The 17,675-nt window shown below is 37.0% G+C and overlaps 1 protein-coding gene across 3 annotated transcripts in view; it reads right to left on the reverse strand.

Moving 5' to 3' along the window:
- The window catches only part of LOC309601612 (uncharacterized protein), a 43,113-nt gene that overhangs the window by 13,707 nt on the left and 11,731 nt on the right, over positions 1-17,675 (reverse strand). For 2 of the 3 annotated variants that reach the window (XM_082334744.1, XM_082334743.1), the window contains exons 3-8: positions 12,065-12,180; positions 7,570-7,734; positions 6,366-6,544; positions 5,631-5,761; positions 4,031-4,145; positions 1,299-1,418 (exon numbers count right to left, since the gene is read on the reverse strand). In XM_082334744.1, coding sequence (XP_082190870.1) covers positions 1,299-1,418; positions 4,031-4,145; positions 5,631-5,761; positions 6,366-6,544; positions 7,570-7,734; positions 12,065-12,180 — 826 coding nt within the window. Of the gene's footprint in view, positions 1-1,298; positions 1,419-4,030; positions 4,146-5,630; positions 5,762-6,365; positions 6,545-7,569; positions 7,735-12,064; positions 12,181-12,470; positions 12,545-17,675 lie in introns of those variants that run through there. The other variant, XM_082334745.1, reaches the window with a different exon arrangement.

Raw genomic sequence — 17,675 nt, forward strand, 5'->3', positions numbered from 1 at the left:
CTCCTTTAGACATGAAAGGTCCTACACACAGCCCCCACCTTTCTTCATTGGAACAAGTGTTTGGCTACTAATAAATAGTAGGCTTGATTCATGGTCTGTGACCTGAAGGCTTTGGTTCCCATCAGGTTTTGGCAAATACCTCTTTAGATGTCTCACAGAAGGAATGTAAGATCATAAAGATGAAACAGCACACAATCCCTGCAATAGCAAGGGGTCTCACAATGACCCAAGAAGTGCCTCCCAGTTATTTATCACAGAGATTTCATTGGACTCGCCCCTTCCAGTGAGCAGATATCTCGAGAAGCTACAGACAACAGCAACAGAGAGTCAAAAGGATCCATCAACGAAGCCCAGCTATATAGCCCACTCCTAACTGTTCTCACCGAGGTCCACAGATCTGCAGTTCTCCTTCACACAAAGCTTCTCCCCTCAGAAAACAAGAGACAACTGCACAACCTAAGTATGAAGCTGCCTTTAAATGAGTCAGGGGAATTACAGAGATGAAACAGAAAGAAAAGTACCAAGGCTTCTATTCATGAAGCTACTTTCATAGGCACTTTTGGTTTGTGAATATTCCCGATTTCATCCCTCAGAAAATTACATTATCATCCAAGGAGATAAAGGAATTATCTTGTTGGAATTTCAAGGTTCCATAATTAGACAATCACTTAAAAAATTAATAGACTAGGTAAAATATAGATGTATTGGATCCTGAAATGTAAATATGCCACATAACAGACATATGCATTTGTGCCTACAGCAGTGTATGGCCAATATGAAATAGCCAAAGGCAAAAATAAAAGCTCGTGCACAAAAACTTTATACATGTTCTCAGAATGCAGGATCAAGTTCAGCCTGAATCCAACCTTCTCAACAGATATAGACTGAAGAAGCATCATCCAATTTTTTGTGTGTTGCACAGGCGACACAGAACATACCTAATCCGTTGGTTAAAGTCTGACAATTGAAGTTACCTATTTTCGATCAGCTTGCACGTTGGTATAAATGTAGACTAGACTTTGGTATCAAAGTTTAGGTACCTCAGTGTTGTGGTTTAATCCCCGTAGATACCATATGAGTTACTATGAAGAAAATTAACTATATCCCAGCCAAAACCAGTACACTTGCATAAAAATTTACTTTCTATTCTTTTGTCCCACAAACAAAGCCTAGGGACAGGCTAAAGCATTTAGAGATTCCATCCTTTGCCATCACCTAAAAGGTTTGTTAGATTTTTTTCACAAACTTTGTACTGTGTGCTAAGAAGAACAGTATCATTTCTTAGGAATGGAACTCACCGAGAATGAGAGCGACTTCTTGATTTCTGCCTTTCCATAGATCTAGACCGTTTTTTCAGGGGACTCCTGGATCTGCGTCTGTCCTTGTGTCTTGAGAGCGATCTGTTGCCAGATCTACTTCTATATGAACAATGCCAGAAGAAAAATACTTTAATATTGAAACTTCATAAAAATTATGTCAACCAAGAAGGGAAAAAAACCCATATAAATCTTGCCTCACTACATAAAATTATATAGTGAGTTACACCTCAGTAATATACTGCCTACCAACATTTTTGTAAATATGGATACTTTAAGCTTTACACCAGGTGCACGTGCTCTCCTTTGAAACAATGCACCATTTAAGTAATACTCATGTTTCATAATAACTTCCATGAATATTCTGGAAAATATAAATTCATATCATATTAGGATAGCTGTCCTTAGTAAATCTAGTGCATAAAATCTACTATAGACAATTTCTAGCAGCTTGTAAAAATAATCAGTTACATTTTTCTTCTTTTCCAGGCCCAGTCACTTATTGCAGTCTTGGTCAATGAAGAAAGATGGCTTTAACTGGCCTCTTTGTTCTCCAGCCTTACAATTTAATTTAACTTAAAAAAAAAAAAAAAAAAAAAAAACACCCCACACCAAAGCCAAAAAAACACCAACAAAAAAAACCCACCACTATCTGTGGTTCAGCATTTAGTCAAGTTACCTTTTCAGTTGAAAGGATATGTTAGCATGGATTTGAATTATAAGAGTTCTCAAGAAAAGAAATGAGTATTTACTACACGATAAATAAGGAATGCAAATAACGTGCAGATACTCCAATAGAAATCCAATTAAAGTCTTCTGATAAACATGTATAGTATAGTCTCAGATCTGATGAAGAAAACAAGACACTTAAAAATTACTATACTCCTTTTTTTCCCCAAATATTCCCTATATTTGGAAGATCATATTCCCTAGGAAAACAAAAATGAAAAGCTGAATTTGAACATTAACTTTGAAAAGAACACATCATTGGATATTTTGCCTGAGAGGCTAAGGTACGATGAAGTTAAACTTACCAAAGACAGAAATTCATGTATATTACTCAATAAATCCTGAAGAACAGGGAGATACAAAAAATACCAGCTCCACCTGTCTTCTGCAGCTCAAGACACACAGAGTAAGATATACCAAGAGGAGAGGCAATCATTTTTTACCTACAGCTTTGCTCCATGTATCAGTGTAGAAATACAAACTAATTACAGGGAAAATTAATTACAATTTAGTCCAAGTAAAACCTTGAATAAATTTTATATCATAGAGATGAAAGCAATTTAGGGGTTTTATAAAACAGTAAAACTGTAAAGTGGTAAGGACAGTTTATTCTTAGGGATGAAGTTGCCTCAACAGATCAGACTGGCCTTTTTTCAGCATGTTCTCAAAACTGACAGTAACAGTGGTAAAATCATTAAAAAAATAATATATAACTATCAACAATTGTTTAAAGCACAGGTTTTCTGCAAGTAAAAAAAATGCAAATTTATCTTCTAAAAATCAATTTGGTTTGCGTCAGTACAAAATAGCACTGAGATTACTGCAGTGTTACACAAAACAAAGACTGTTTTTCAGTTATGTCCTGAGTTAGAGAAACAGAAGAGAAGCAAGCAATAAGGAAATGAACAAACGATTCTTCTTGCATTAAAAAGGTACCCAATGTTTTGATGTCATTAGATAATATGTACTGTGTAACACTATTACAAAACTGAAGCCTGCACTTAGATCATATTTGTTTGGTAGTATAACTGATGCGGTGTGTCCCTCTGGCCAGCTTTTCTGTATGTAAAAGAATTCTAGTTGCCCTGTTAAAAGACAATGGATGAAAGAATGCAACAGTGCTGTCGCTGCAACACTGACAACACTCACCTTTTTAAAGTGTAAGCTATCAAATATATTTTGAGGTTTGTTTTTTTTTTTTTGATACTTAATGTAGCTAAATATCTTTAGATTGATTATCTAAATGATCAGAAGACATTCCTGACATTGAACCATTTCAGGAAGCATTTGTAAGTCTCACATAGCAAGACTGTCTCATTCTTGGAAAAAAATCTTAATGGGTAAACTTTAAGGGTGATCTAATAATTTTATTTCCTCCTATATTTCAAAGCCTGTTTCAGAACTGAACAAATTAGCAAAGCAAACAAACTCTGAAGAATGAAAAACTGCCCCTAAAAGCCTTTTTCTTCTGGCTTTTAAAAAAATATAGCTTTACGTTTACAGTACAGTAAATAAAAATACTACATTTGTTAACTAGATGTTTAGAAGTTCAGGATAGCAGGAACTTTCTACTAGCAAAACCAGCCAGCCTATCTGTTCAGAGTGTTAACAGTAAACTAAATGTTCCATCCACAAAACACAGATAACTATTTCTTTTTAAAATACAGAGGTCACAAAATGAAATTATGCTACACAGCACAAAATGTACCATGAAACCATAGAAATGGTTATGCTACATGGCACAAAAAGTACCTTCTAGTGTGTTTTACCTGAAAGTAATCCTGAAAACATTTAGCATTTAGAGGGAAGGAGTATCTGTTCAGAGACAAAGTTCCTAGTTACTCTGATCTGGTCAGTGTAAGTTACTAATCTTCTCTACAGGGATACTTGTCTCATAACTCAGTAAGAAATCTCAGTAACCACCACCACAACAACAACAAAAAAAAAAGTATGATCTATTAGTCCAAAATAAAAAACATACCTACCTGTGTTTTGAGCGTGATCTTTTCCTTCTAGATTGGGATTTTGAGCTAGACCTGGATTCTGAACGAGAATGGGAACGAGATCGACCGCCTTTTCTTTCACTGCTCTTTCCAGACTCTGAGAGGAAAAAACCACTTTGCAGTGTAAGCTCAGAACATTTAAAGATCCCAGTTAACAATCTGGCACAAGTGGAATGTACCACACATATAGTGCAAGGGGCCTATGCTTTGCACATCTTCCTTCTTTGCAAATATCCTTCAGAAACATCCCAGAAAGTCATTGCATATACTCGTTGAGTGCAGCCATCCTGCAGCAGTACACATAAACCAGATAATTATAAACAGCTAGCTCTGTTAGGAATGGGATTTATGTTGCTGCCACAATGCACAAGATTACAACACGTTCTCCTCTGGTATATTATGTAATATAACTACTATTTTTTTTTTTTAATAACCTCGGAAGAATAGAGTAAATTTAGAAGGCATAAATTTGAAAACAAGCATAAAATGTAAATAATAATTAGCACTTTCTATACTTTTAGATATTCCAACCACTGTACAAATATTGAAGTTCTATTCCTCAAACACTGTTTTGAGGGAGGAAGGGATAGAGAGAAGGGGGTGAAAAGTTTGATCCAAAGGCCAGGAAGTCAACAGAAAGCTTACCAGTGACCTCAGCAGACTTTGGTTCAGACTCTAAAAGATTATTATTCTGCTTCTTAACACTGAGGAAATGTTAGAACTATTTTTCTCCCAAGCCTAAAAAACAACAGAAAATACCACCCCCCCACTCCCCCAATAAAACCTCAAGACCTTCCACTATCTAAGCTACATAAGTCAATGTCTGGGTTTCTTAGTAAGAAGAATGACAAAATCTTGCTGATGAAAAGAAAAAGGAGGATTTCAACTGAAAGTTTAACAAGTTGAGAATTTTTTATGCTGTGGTTTTGCAATCAGTTTAAGTCAGCATAAATCAGCACTGAAATGTCTGTCTAAGCACTCAACCCACCAACACCTTCCTCCTTGACCTGGCATTTCAGTGTTAACAGGGATCAGGGAACCAATCTGGATGAAAAAAAAGTCCATTGCAATATGTTAAGTTTTATCCCAGATTCATTCTCTGATCCCATTTGCTATGAGGATGCACATAGTCTTGAGCCAGCATGAAAAAGAGCATAGCACAGTGACAAAATTAACCTGCTGAAGGAAAGCATAACATTGCTGCTTTCAGCAGCATGCTAGCTCCCTCCGATCATGAAACTATGGCATTAATGGGTGCTAGAGAACAAAACTAAATATAAAGCTTTAAGTTTGTAAGTACTTTGAACTTTAAAAGCACCAACATTAAGTATTAATTTAGTATTGACTTCGTATTTTTTAAAACATTCAGCGAGCATGTATCTGAAAATAAGATATGATGACATAAAAAGTCAGCTTCATTCCACTGCTTTGTTGCATGAAGACAATTTTGTTTATTTTGTTTTCCCACACACATGTTGTTCACCTTTGAGTACCCTTTTCCTGCGTTTGAAAGTGCTCCTAAAAGCACGTGCCAAGGTATACACAGAACATGCCTGTTAGGTAATGAAGAGAATATACCTACCTGGCTCAATAGCAGCAGATATGAAAGACTGGGCTTCCCTTACTCTCTTCATCACTTCTTCCAGTTCCTTGGCAGCAGCTTGCGGTGTCATTTCAGGAGGCTTCACTATTGCATTATTGGAGTGATTTATTCTAAATTAAGGAAAAATAAAACCTTTAACTCCCAAACACTTGAAAAGGGAAAATGAAAAACAAATAAGAAAACACCTCAACTTCCATGCATGACTAAAAGCTTCAAAGTTCAACAAAACCACAAATTTTTCCTAACACTCATCTGTTCTAAGTATCTGAAATGTCTTTTATTGCTTTCAAATCTTACCACTTTTAAATAAATGTGGCACAATATTTCTGTGTTAAAAATATTTTCTAGTAGAAGTCTAGAAATCTGTTTCTCTATTTCAGATCAAATCTCTACATTAAGGCCTACTAATTACATACACATCATATATAAAGCTTAATTAGAACCAAGGACTTTGCAGATTCTCACTGTAATGGCTTTCACTAACTCAAGAATAGATGCAGAAATATTTTACTCAATGCCATCCATATTCTTCTTGGAGAAAGTTATGCCCAACCTTGAAATTGGAGTTCGTTAAAGTGTTCCAGTTTACTAACAATAAGTCCTTATACTGAAAAAATATTCATCACAGCAGTTTCCTGCACATCAGAGTCATAAACGTATAAGGATACTAAGAAATCTCTCATTCAATATTCATATGGATAATTAATTTCTTACTTCAGTGGCCTGTCTCCAAACATAACTCCATTAAAGGCAAGAGCTCGAGGTACAGAATTTTGGTCTGCAAATTCCACAAAAGCAAATCGTGTTGGTTGTGTCTCATCACCTGCCATTCTCACAAATTTGACTTCTCCAACTTGCTTAAAGAATTCAAGCAGCTGATCTGCTGTTGTAGTCTAGAAAGAATCGAAGAGCTCAGCTGAAGTAAAATATGTAATGAAAACCACTTATCCAACATATCAGGTAATTGAAGAGCTACAGATTCTGGAAAGACATCTCACCATTATTACACAGGCAACATGAATTTGGTAATGTTACACTTTAAGAGAGAAAGGTATTTTTTCTTCCATTAATCCAAAGAATATACTACAATTTAAAATAGTGCAACCACAAGCCCTGAAGTCCTACATCTAGGTTAAAAAAAAACACTTGCACGGGATTTTACACTTTTCAAGCAACTCATTTGAAATAACTGATGAGGAATTTCCTTATACACCTATGTCCAAGCTATTGATTGTGAATTTTGATCGATTAAAAAAAATCCAAACAGTATTACAAGACTTTGCTTTTATCTGGTTTTCTACTAGCTTCCAGCTTGTTTTATTTTATTGCGATCAATAGTACTTTTACACTCTAGTAGCTACTTTGGCAGTCAAAAAAACCCCAAATCAAATACTTACATTGCCATCAGTCAAAACCAAACTGTTTTTCAATTAATTCAATCAGTTGCTGAAAAAAACCAAATTTCTGACAGACCTAACTTTCCTGTCAGAGAAACTCAAAGGTGTTTATGCTAATTTTGCAACTTCCATTAAGACAAATCATTCCTTCTTATTGTACTTAAGCAATTGCACAGTGTTGTGGGGGACAGCTACCATGATCTCATGACTTCTGAGGCATTGTTCAGCTAACACAACCCAGCTGGCCATTTGATCAACACACACAATCATAAGTGTGTTTCTTGAATTCAGCTACAGTATGATTTCTCTGGTATCCTGCTAGAATGAATTCCACAGTCTGGTCTGATCTGATTGGCAAAGGAGCAGAATTTGAAATATCACTAGTAACCAAAAAGAGTATTTTTTTGTTTGTTTAAATTCCTATTGGCATAATGAAAACTCTTAACGTGTAAGATTATAATTCATAAATTCCAATTCTGCATCTTCCATTAGTATTGCCAACAACAAAAAAGAAAAGCAACCTGTGAATTCAAGTTTCCAACGTAGACTGTTCTTCTAATTTCATCAATTTTGGATGGGTCCACATTCCCCATAATTGGTGGCTGTGGTATTTCTCCCAGTGCTGTAATGTTAGGGTCCAATGCTGCTGCTGGTATAGCCCCCAAAGTGCCAAGTGAAACACCGAGCTGGAAAACACAAAAACAGAATATGCTTTGCAACCAAGCATTGGTGGGAGATATTTCACTTGTTAGTACTTGCCTTCCTTGTGCATTTCTATAAAAATAAATCTAATGAATATAGGCAAGACTTAAAACTGTAAGGTCCCAGCTGAGTACCGTATTGGGTTTATGTGGCAAAGTTTTGATAGCAGAGGAGGGGGCTACAGGGGTGGCTTCTGCGAGAAGCTGCCAGAAGCTGTCCCCATGTCCGATAGAGCCAATGCCAGCTGGCTCCAAGATGGACCCACCACTGGCCAAGGCCGAGCTAATCAGCAACAGTGGTAGTGCCTCTGGGATAACATATTTAAGAAGAGGGAAAAAACTGCTGCGCAACAGCAGCCGGGAGAGAGGAGTGAGAATATGTGAGAGAAACAACTCTGCAGACACCAAGGTCAGTGAAGAAGGAGGGGGAGGAGGTGCTCCAGGCACCAGAGCAGAGATTCCCCTGCATCCCCTGGTGAAGACCATGGTGAGGCAGGCTGTCCCCCTGCAGCCCATGGAGGTTAACAGTGAAGCAGATATCCACCTGCAGCCCGTGGAGGACCCCACGCCGGAGCAGGGAGATGTGCCCTGAAGGAAGCTGTGACCTTATGGAGAGCCCACGCTGGAGCAGGCTCCTGGTAGGACCTGTAGCCCCATGATGAGAGGAGCCCACGCTGGAGCAGGTTTGCTGGCAGGACCTGTGACCCCACAGGGGACCCACGCTGGTACAGTCTGTTCCTGAAGAACTGCACCCCATGGAAAGGGCCCACACTGGAGCAGTTCGTGAAGAAATGCAACCCATGGGAAGGACCCACATTGGAGAAGTTTGTGGAGGACTCTCCCATGGGACAGACCCCGTGCTGGAGTAGGGGAAGAGTGAGGAGGAAGGAGTAGCAGAGACAACGTGTGATGAACTGACCACAACCCCCATTCCCTGTTCCCTTGTGCTGCTCAGGGGGAGGAGGTAGAGAAAAATCGGGAGTGAAGTTGAGCCCGGGAAGAAGGGAGGGGTGAGGGGAAGATGTTTTTAGATTTGTTTTTATTTCTCATTATCCTACTCCATTGTTAATTAGCAATAAATTAAATTAATTTCCCTGAGTTGAGTCTGTTTTGCCCGTGATGGTAATTGGTGGGTGATCACCCTGTCCTTATCTCGACCCACAAGCCTTTCATCATATTTTTCTCTCCCCTGTCCAGCTGAGGTGTGGGGAGTGACAGAGTGGCTTGGTGGGCACCTGGCAGCCAGCCAATGTCAACCCACTACAAGTACTTTTTTTTTTTTTTTTTTTTTTTTTAAGAATAAAAACCTACCCATAAATAACTTTCTATAGTTAAGATTTTCTGTGTGCTATCAGATACCATCTTATCAAAGATGTCTGGCCAGGGATGCAGTATATCAATAAGAAAACACGCAGGCTTGAATTTCTAATACCTATGGTCAATCCAATTGAGTAAGACGCCTTCAAACACTGCTAATATTCTTATTTTTTTGCCACAACAAGTATTATAAGTGGATGAGGAATTGCTGAGGCCTTGCCCAGCAAGGGAAGAAGGGAATTTGCAGTGCCCAGGGCCAATTTGTTCCATAACAGACATCAGTCCATCAAAGGGACAGATAAGGTACCTTTTGGACAAACATATCACATAAGTCAAGATTAATTACAGTTGAAACGTGAAGGATATTAAGTCTAAGATCTTTCCCTACAAACACAGTCACCTCCTAGAGAATGAGGACAATACAACTCTCATTTTTAGAGCTGGGAATTGAAATCTCTCCTAGGGAATGTTATAAAAAAAGTCATTTAAAAATCACTACTAAATTGGTCTGCTGAGTTCCTGGTTTGAATTTTATTTTCTCCACCAAAAAAAGCAACTGCCTTTCCAGCAAACAAAGTTTCTAACAAGTGTTAGAAATTTTCAACAAGCCACCAGTAATTTTTTATGTAACAAGAGAAAACTACTCTGTCTTTACTTGAAATCAGCCTTTTATTATTGAACAGAGGGTTATACAGCTTGACTTCCTCTTTGATATTCTAAAATTCACTGATAATTGATTAAAGATGTATATAAAAACAAAGTTAATTTACCTTAGAAGGTTAGTTTAGAAACAAATATCTCTAAAACACCGCTATTACACCAGTTCTGTTTAATATCTTTATCAATGATCTAGATGAGGGGATCGAGTGCACCCTCAGTAAGTTTGCAGATGACACCGAGTTGGGTGGGAGTGTTGATCTGCTTGAGGGTAGAAAGGCTCTACAGAGGGATCTAGAAAGGCTGGATCGATGGGCTGGGGCCAACTGTATGAGGTTCAACAAGGCTAAGTGCTGGGTCCCGCACTTGGGTCACAACAACCCCATGCAATGCTACAGGCTTGGGGAAGAGTGGCTGGAGAGCTGCCCGTCGGAAAAGGACCTGGGGGTGTTGGTTAATAGCCAGCTGAACATGAGCCAGCAGTGTGCCCAGGTGGCCAAGAAGGCCAATAGCATCCTGGCTTGCATCAGGAATAGTGTGGCCAGCAGGACCAGGGAAGCGATCATCCCCCTGTACTCAGCACTGGCGAGGCCGCATTTCGAGTACTGTGTTTAGTTTTGAGCCCCTCACTACAAGACAGACATTGAGGTGCTGGAGTGTGTCCAAAGAAGGGCAACAAAGTCGGTGAAGGGTCTAAAGAACAAGTCCTATGAGGAGCGGCTGGGGTTGTTTAGCCTGGAAAAAAGGAGGCTGAGGGTAGACCTTATTGCTCTCTACAACTACCTGAAAGGAGGTTGTAAGCGAGGTGGGTGTCAGTCTCTTCTCCCAAGTAACAAGTGATAGGACAAGAGGAAATGGCCTCAGGTTGTGCCAGGGGAGGTTCAGACTGGATATTAGGAAAAATTTCTTCACTGAAAGGGTTGTCAAGCATTGGAAGAGGCTGCCCAGGGAAGTGGTTGAGTCCCCATCCCTGGAGGTATTTAAAAGACGGGTAGACGTGGTGCTTAGGGACATGGTTTAGTGGTGGACTTGGCAGTGTTAAGTTTACGGTTGGACTCGATGATCTTAAAGGTCTTTTCCAACCTAAATGATTCTATGATTATTTATGCTTCATTAGCGGCAATTATGCAGTGGAACCATGAGTAAGCACATTTTGTTTTATGAAATGCCTAAACTATTACTTCACATAACAATGAGGGCAGTATCACCCATTTTAAGACAAAAAAAGCCAACATTCTTGTGAACTAAAAATTATTTTCAAAGTCATGCAATGTCTCTTATACAATGACAGTTATGAATCATAAACAGAATTAGCCTAAACCTCTAACTGGTGACTTTCATCCCACTGTTTCATTATATAAATTGTATACTCTAAAACAACTGTTGGAGCACAAGCTTCAAAAAGGATGCTGACCTTTGTGCAGATGTTTGAAATAGTGCAGAAGAAATCAAACTTGGTTAAAGCAATTTTTTTATGTAAGGAAGGAAAGAAGAAAGACACCAAATACATTCATTTCTTTTAGGATGCTGATCAGTATCAGCTAAGAATATGAGAGTGGGAATAATGTTTCTGGTAATGGAAACAGATGAGGAATCATTTAAGGACAGATAGGTTTGGGAATCTGCAGAACACCCTTAACACGAGTCAAAAATCCAGGATGGTACCAGTAACAACACAAATACACACACTGCTGCAATATGTTTGGAAGACTGAGGACTTTCATCTTCAAATAACATGGGGTTAGTGACATTAAGCCCAATTTTTTTGAAGTAGGATTTACTATTTCCAGAATTCTCTCTGAATAGGGCACAGCAGCCTGCTGGTATCAAGAAAGGCTTACAGAGGCAAAAGGGAACTGAGCAGAAGCAGCAGCAGCTAGCTAGCTCCTATGCTTTTTGCAGTGAAAAGATTGTTAGGCTAACAGTCAAAAACCCTGTCATAGAGATATCAAGTAAAAGCACCCTAATGAAGCATTTTAATATTCTGAAGAATTGTGTCAATTTAACTATTATGTTTTAACAAATTTTAGGAGGTGGATAGCATTGCCATTGGATCAAATTAATTGGTCTAGGGAAGGGACAACAATTAAAATGGGCACAACCAAAAGCAGTATTTACCCACTATTTTGCAAAATAAGAATCTGAAAGAAACACCCAGGAAAGGTAGTGCATGGACATCTTGTGATCTACCCTCAAAAGAGGCACCACAGCTAAATCCTCACTGATTTAGCATATAAGAGGACAACATCCACAGATCAAATAGTTCTTGTTCTCTGAACACAGAAAGGCTACCGAGTATAGAGGAAAACCAGAAATCAAACAGGGACTGAATTTTACTTACTGTAGTCAAAGGGGTTGGTGTAGGTATAGGAAGCAACCCTGCACCAGGCATCAGGCTTGTCATAGTAGGAGCAGGCGCCAATAGAGAAAGGGCTTTAGCTTCATCTGGGATTTTACCTGAAGAAGCAAATGAAAGCATTACACAGAGTTGGAACACTACACAGATGTTACTCTTTCTATGATTTTACAATTACCCTTGCATTTAAAAAAGTAATAAATAAGAATGAATCTATCTACCAGATCCTTACAAAGAAACAAATATGAACTTAAGTATTTCCTTTTACCCTGCTCTACTAGGAAAAACAAAAGTTAGCAAAACTTCAAAGACTAGCAATCTCATTAATGGATTATTATTTTTAAAACTGAATAATGTACACAATTATTTAACACTTTGAGCTATGGGTCACCTGTACTGGAAACTTAATGTTCATGAACCAAACGATATCAAGCATGGACGCTTTCCCAGGGCGGTGTTTTCACGGTGATCGAAAGTTGTTTTACACATGACAACCGTTCGTGTTGGCTGCATCACTAATAGCACACAGAACATCAGATACAGAAAAGAAGAACATTTTTTAAAGTTTAATCCCCAGAAATGGCAAATAACCAAATCAGAAAAAAAAAGAACAAACAAACAACAACAAAAAAAAAAAACCACAAAGTATGTTCTAACTGAAATTAATGCGCTTCTTCCCCCTCTGGTGTTACCTACTTTTGATGTAAAAATAAATAAAAATAAAATAAAAACTACTGTGACTCCACACAAGACATACTACAAGTGAAGTTGGGAGTGGAGGAGGGGAGGGCAGAAAAATTCAGATTTGTACTGTCTTACATTCTAGGTCACCTCAGTTTATCTGAAACTTTGATAAATTAGCTTTAAATTTACTGAGATCAAACAAAATCATAATTGATCTGCTAAGCAAGCTATATTTTCCTAAAATATGTATTTCCTACTATTTCAACCACATTATATTCCCCATCATGCTAAAAGTTTAAGTAATATCTGATCTGAACTAAACACAGGTTTCATTCAAAGTTAGTTACCATTAGACTGCTAAATGAACCCCCAAAAAAATCTTCAAAAAATCAAAAGATGTAATAGTTAATTACAAATACAATTAAATGTATGTATTAAATTTGAAATACAAAGGGATTTAAACTGGTACAAACATTAAACACTGAACTGAAAAACTACAGAAAGGAAGTTCTAATTATACTAGTTATCTATGATCTATTCAAAATTACTGGCATAACTGTATATATGCTATCCAACTGAGCCCTTTGGTATTACCCCATACATTTTAATAAAGTAAATGCTTTTATTTAAACATTGTTTTAAAAGTCAAGGTATATACAAATACTGTGCCAGTGGCTTTTACTGCTTTGGTTCAAACTATACATGTTTTAACTATAAAACCCCTAACTTCAGGATTTTAAAATTAATATATAAATATTGTTATCAAAAAGCAAAATACGAGATAAGTTTCAAAACACTGTGCAATTTTAGCTATACGAGTTCCAATAAACCCCACAGGAATCATGCTACTTTAAAAAAATAAAAAGACGACAGAAGTGTTGCAAACCTGTTCTACAGATCTGCAGCAAGGACTGGGTTACAGTTGGATATGACCAAAGGTCAAAACAAATATAAATGAAAATTAATTTATATATAGCATGAGTGGAATAGAAAAGATAAAATAATAGTACTCTTTTTTTTCTCATGCTTCCTATTTAGATTTATTTTATTTATGTTAAGTTTTGAGGCACCTTGCTCCTTAACATGTAACAAACCACTTGATTTTGCTATCTAAAGGAGAAAAATCGGAAATTAGAACTTAAGAATTAACTGTGCAATTATGTCTTCCAGGGCTTTTTTAAAAACATGCATGAATCTGAGTCATCGTCACAATGTTCAGCACTCTTTACAGGTCTCATTTTGAAGTCAGGCATGTAATGAGAGGTGTACCTGATTTGCCTGACTGCTCATGAGAATCAGGTACTTTGCTGCACATCCTGCCTATCGTGTAGCTAACTAACAGGCTTCCAAATATACAGTTCCAGCAACTGCATGCAAATTAGGCATACAATTATATACCAGTTCTTCTGAAAATCAAAATACTTAAGTGTTTTCAAATGATCGATGAACCAGACCTTATCCTGAACAGCCAGCATCTTGCAATTAACTGGATACTCATACAGGTTTCTACAGGATCAACAGACATGGGTCAAGTAAATCCAACGGCAGAAATGGCTCCTAAAGTGGTGCATCTGCATTCTAATTTAGATCCTTGGTCAGTAATGTACATAAGCATATGCCTAATTTAAGTATGCACTTACATACAGCCAATTCAATATACACATAACCAGATAAACTTAAGAGATGCTTAAGGCATTTAGCCCTTTTAAATAGGAACCGAGTTATGCACATAACTAAAAAGACAGGGAGACAAGTTCAGAAAGGTATTTAAATACAATTCTAAACTTTAAGCATATGGGTCATCTTACTGAAATAATTGGAATTATTCATTTGCTCAAATGTTGCTTAAGGAATCCACTGAACACTTTCAGTTAAGTAAACTATTATAGCAGTTCAAAAAATGAATAATGTGCATATCTAAATTATAAAGTTAGCAACATTATTTCCAGAATACTTTGGTCCCTCAACAACATAATGTTTTATTTTAAATACAAAATCTAGTTGGTCAGTTCCATGCCACAAACAAAGATCTGCTCATTTATTTTATTCAAGAATGAGGAATCTGTATCTCTACAGACAGAATCCTGAAAATTTGCCTGTATTTTCAGAGATACTGTCTTTTCAAAAGATCCCCCTCTAGTTTTTAAGATCAGGTCAAACTTTTTAACAATTCTATAGAAAATAAACTGTTGTGGGTGGGGGTGGGGGGGTGGGGGGGGAAACCTGAAATATCTTGCAAATTTACTTCCCTGTTCTTTAGAAAGTTTTGAAAAACAAATGAATATTTGGCCTCAAAAAATGAGGCCAAATAACCTCATGAGTTACAGCCTTTAAGTTTTGGAATGTTATCCCCATTAATTTAGAAAAGGAATACAAGCCCACAAAGATACAACAAAACATGTGGGTAATGACATAACAAATTAGGACACTTTAAGAATAACTGTTTCGGTTTTTAAACTCATAGTATTTAAAAGCTGAATTGAAATAAGGTAAAGATATTTATTTTCTAATAAGGGAAACAGAAAAAATAAATATGCCACATTTATACCACATCCTTAGAAACATTTCTTCGAAGCTTATGAGTATTTAGTAAATTACAGGTTCTATGATCATTTTATTTATTTATTCTTCGCTTTGCAAAGGAATCTGGAAGCAAATATAGATTAGCTCTGCATTGCCTAGAGATACCTTATGCTTCTTCAGAAATGTACAGTTGTCCTAAATATCAGTTATGATTGTTACTTTTTTCTATCATCAAAGTGCTTAAGAGCCCTAGCCAACCTAGTCCATACCAGAATCCATTTTGCTAAATGCTGAACAGAAGTATCTGTGTTAAGCAGGTACTAATCACAGTATTTTTATCCCCCTCCATGTGCTCAGAAGAAATTAACTTCCTACTCTTTGTACTGAAACTACATGGTTAATCCTCCCCTCCCCCCAAAACTGCTTCAGCAATAAGTACAAACGTTTGTTTTAAAAATACTTTCTGTTCACATCTACTCGAAACATAATTAAAGGAATTGTTATTTTCCTACTATTTTAAATCAATGGAAAACACACACTTACAAATAATTTCTGTGTGATCCAATTCATGATTCTTATTGGATTTAGCAGCAGAGATTAAAGAGATTACAACTACTGGTAGTTACCTCAACTGGCACAGCTAAATCCAACAGAGATCACAAAGCAAAGCTCTTCTCAGCTGCAGTTCACAGCCTGGTACATTACCAGTGAACCCAATTGGTCCCAATGCAGCTGGCTGGGAAGAGCAATGCCTGAGCACTAGACACACCACCTGGTCCAGCACTTCTGTTTCAGGGCTTCCATTTCACAAGAAAGAACGAACGAACATCATTTAGGGATGAGAACCTTCTCAATCCAGCATGAGCTGCCAGGGCTTCCGAGATTGTGAGATGACGCTTTTTTTTTTTTTTTTAACTCTTCTTGAAATAATCACCACTGGAGCATGTAAAAGTGCAATACACACATACACACAGAACTTTTCAACCTTCCCACAAATAACAGTGTTAAAAGACAATGTGCCTCACATAACACATTCCAACCAAAACCTCAGGCTGCATTTGTACTTGAGAGGTAAACAGTTTTTTCCAAAAATTACAAAAACAAAAGGATGAAATCTTACTGCCACTGACCTCACTGGAGCAAGGTTTCATCAGAAGCAAATAAATATTTCATGACATTCAATATTCATGAAAGTTCAATATCAGAAATAATTATTTTAAACTCTTCCTATTAGACATAAATAGAAAGCCTTCTTTTAAACAGATCATGCAACCTAAAATAAAACTACTCTGCTGAGAAGAGGAAAAATAGCAGAGAAAGATCATGATTTTACTTTGTAAAGTTAATTTCTCAAGAAAGTAAGAGTTTCAACTGTCCTCTTCCAAGATAAGCTCACGAAGCATAGCATATGAAAGAATGCATCTTAAAACTGATATATTTTTCACTATTCCAGCCTGACACAACGTGCTCATCTGTTGAATTTAGATGCTTAAATGTATTCCAAACCAAATTTATCCATAATTCACAGCATAAAACTTAGTTAATCATATTCTAAATTCTGTGTATACCATCCACAAGCAACTTCAGGTCAACTTCAAAATGAAATACTGTGAACCCTTTACAAAACATTTTTTCAGAACTGAATTACCAGTTCACAAGTACAAGGGAAAGAGATTTAACAGAACAAAACAAAAAAGGGAAAAAATAAAATAAAAGAAACAAAGGAAAGAAAGCAAAATAAAATAAAAACAGAGACAGGGCGTCCATCTTCAGCAGGCCAGACTTCGATCTCATTTCCCCCATGAAGGTTTCACTTGGCGGCAGGTTTAGTGGCATGGCAAACAATGCCTAACTCAGGCAAGTGTAACAGGTCTGCCTTGGCCAGTCTAGTCATCTAATAATGCACAAATATCACACAGAGAAAACATACAAAACCAAATTAATAGTCAAAATCCATCTACTAGACAATGTGGACATAAAATTTAGAATGATTAGGGTGGCATCTTTGTTTATCTTTCAACCTTTGCATTCTCAAAGTATAACGTTTAAAGAAAAACCTACCGATACACACAAAAGAAAGTCATATTTTGACAACTCGATGTTATTTCATTTACATTTTTGTTAAATTGTTTATTAAATGTCACAAAATTAACATTATTTTCATTGTGTAGTGATCCCCTCCTCATACTCCCTTGATTTACTACTGTTTAAATACACTCCAAATTTCAGATTTTATTTTGGTTTTTAAAACCAAGTTTTCAGGGTTCCATTTTACCTCTCCTCTATGTTCAATTCAGCGCATGAAACGTTTTACTACTGGCACTGTTGGCCATGGATATAATTTAACTTTCCAGCAGAATACAGCAATTGCTACTTTTAAAGCCTGTGA

Source organism: Platalea leucorodia, assembly GCF_965183815.1.
Source record: "Platalea leucorodia genome assembly, chromosome: W".
Lineage (NCBI taxonomy): Eukaryota > Metazoa > Chordata > Aves > Pelecaniformes > Threskiornithidae > Platalea > Platalea leucorodia.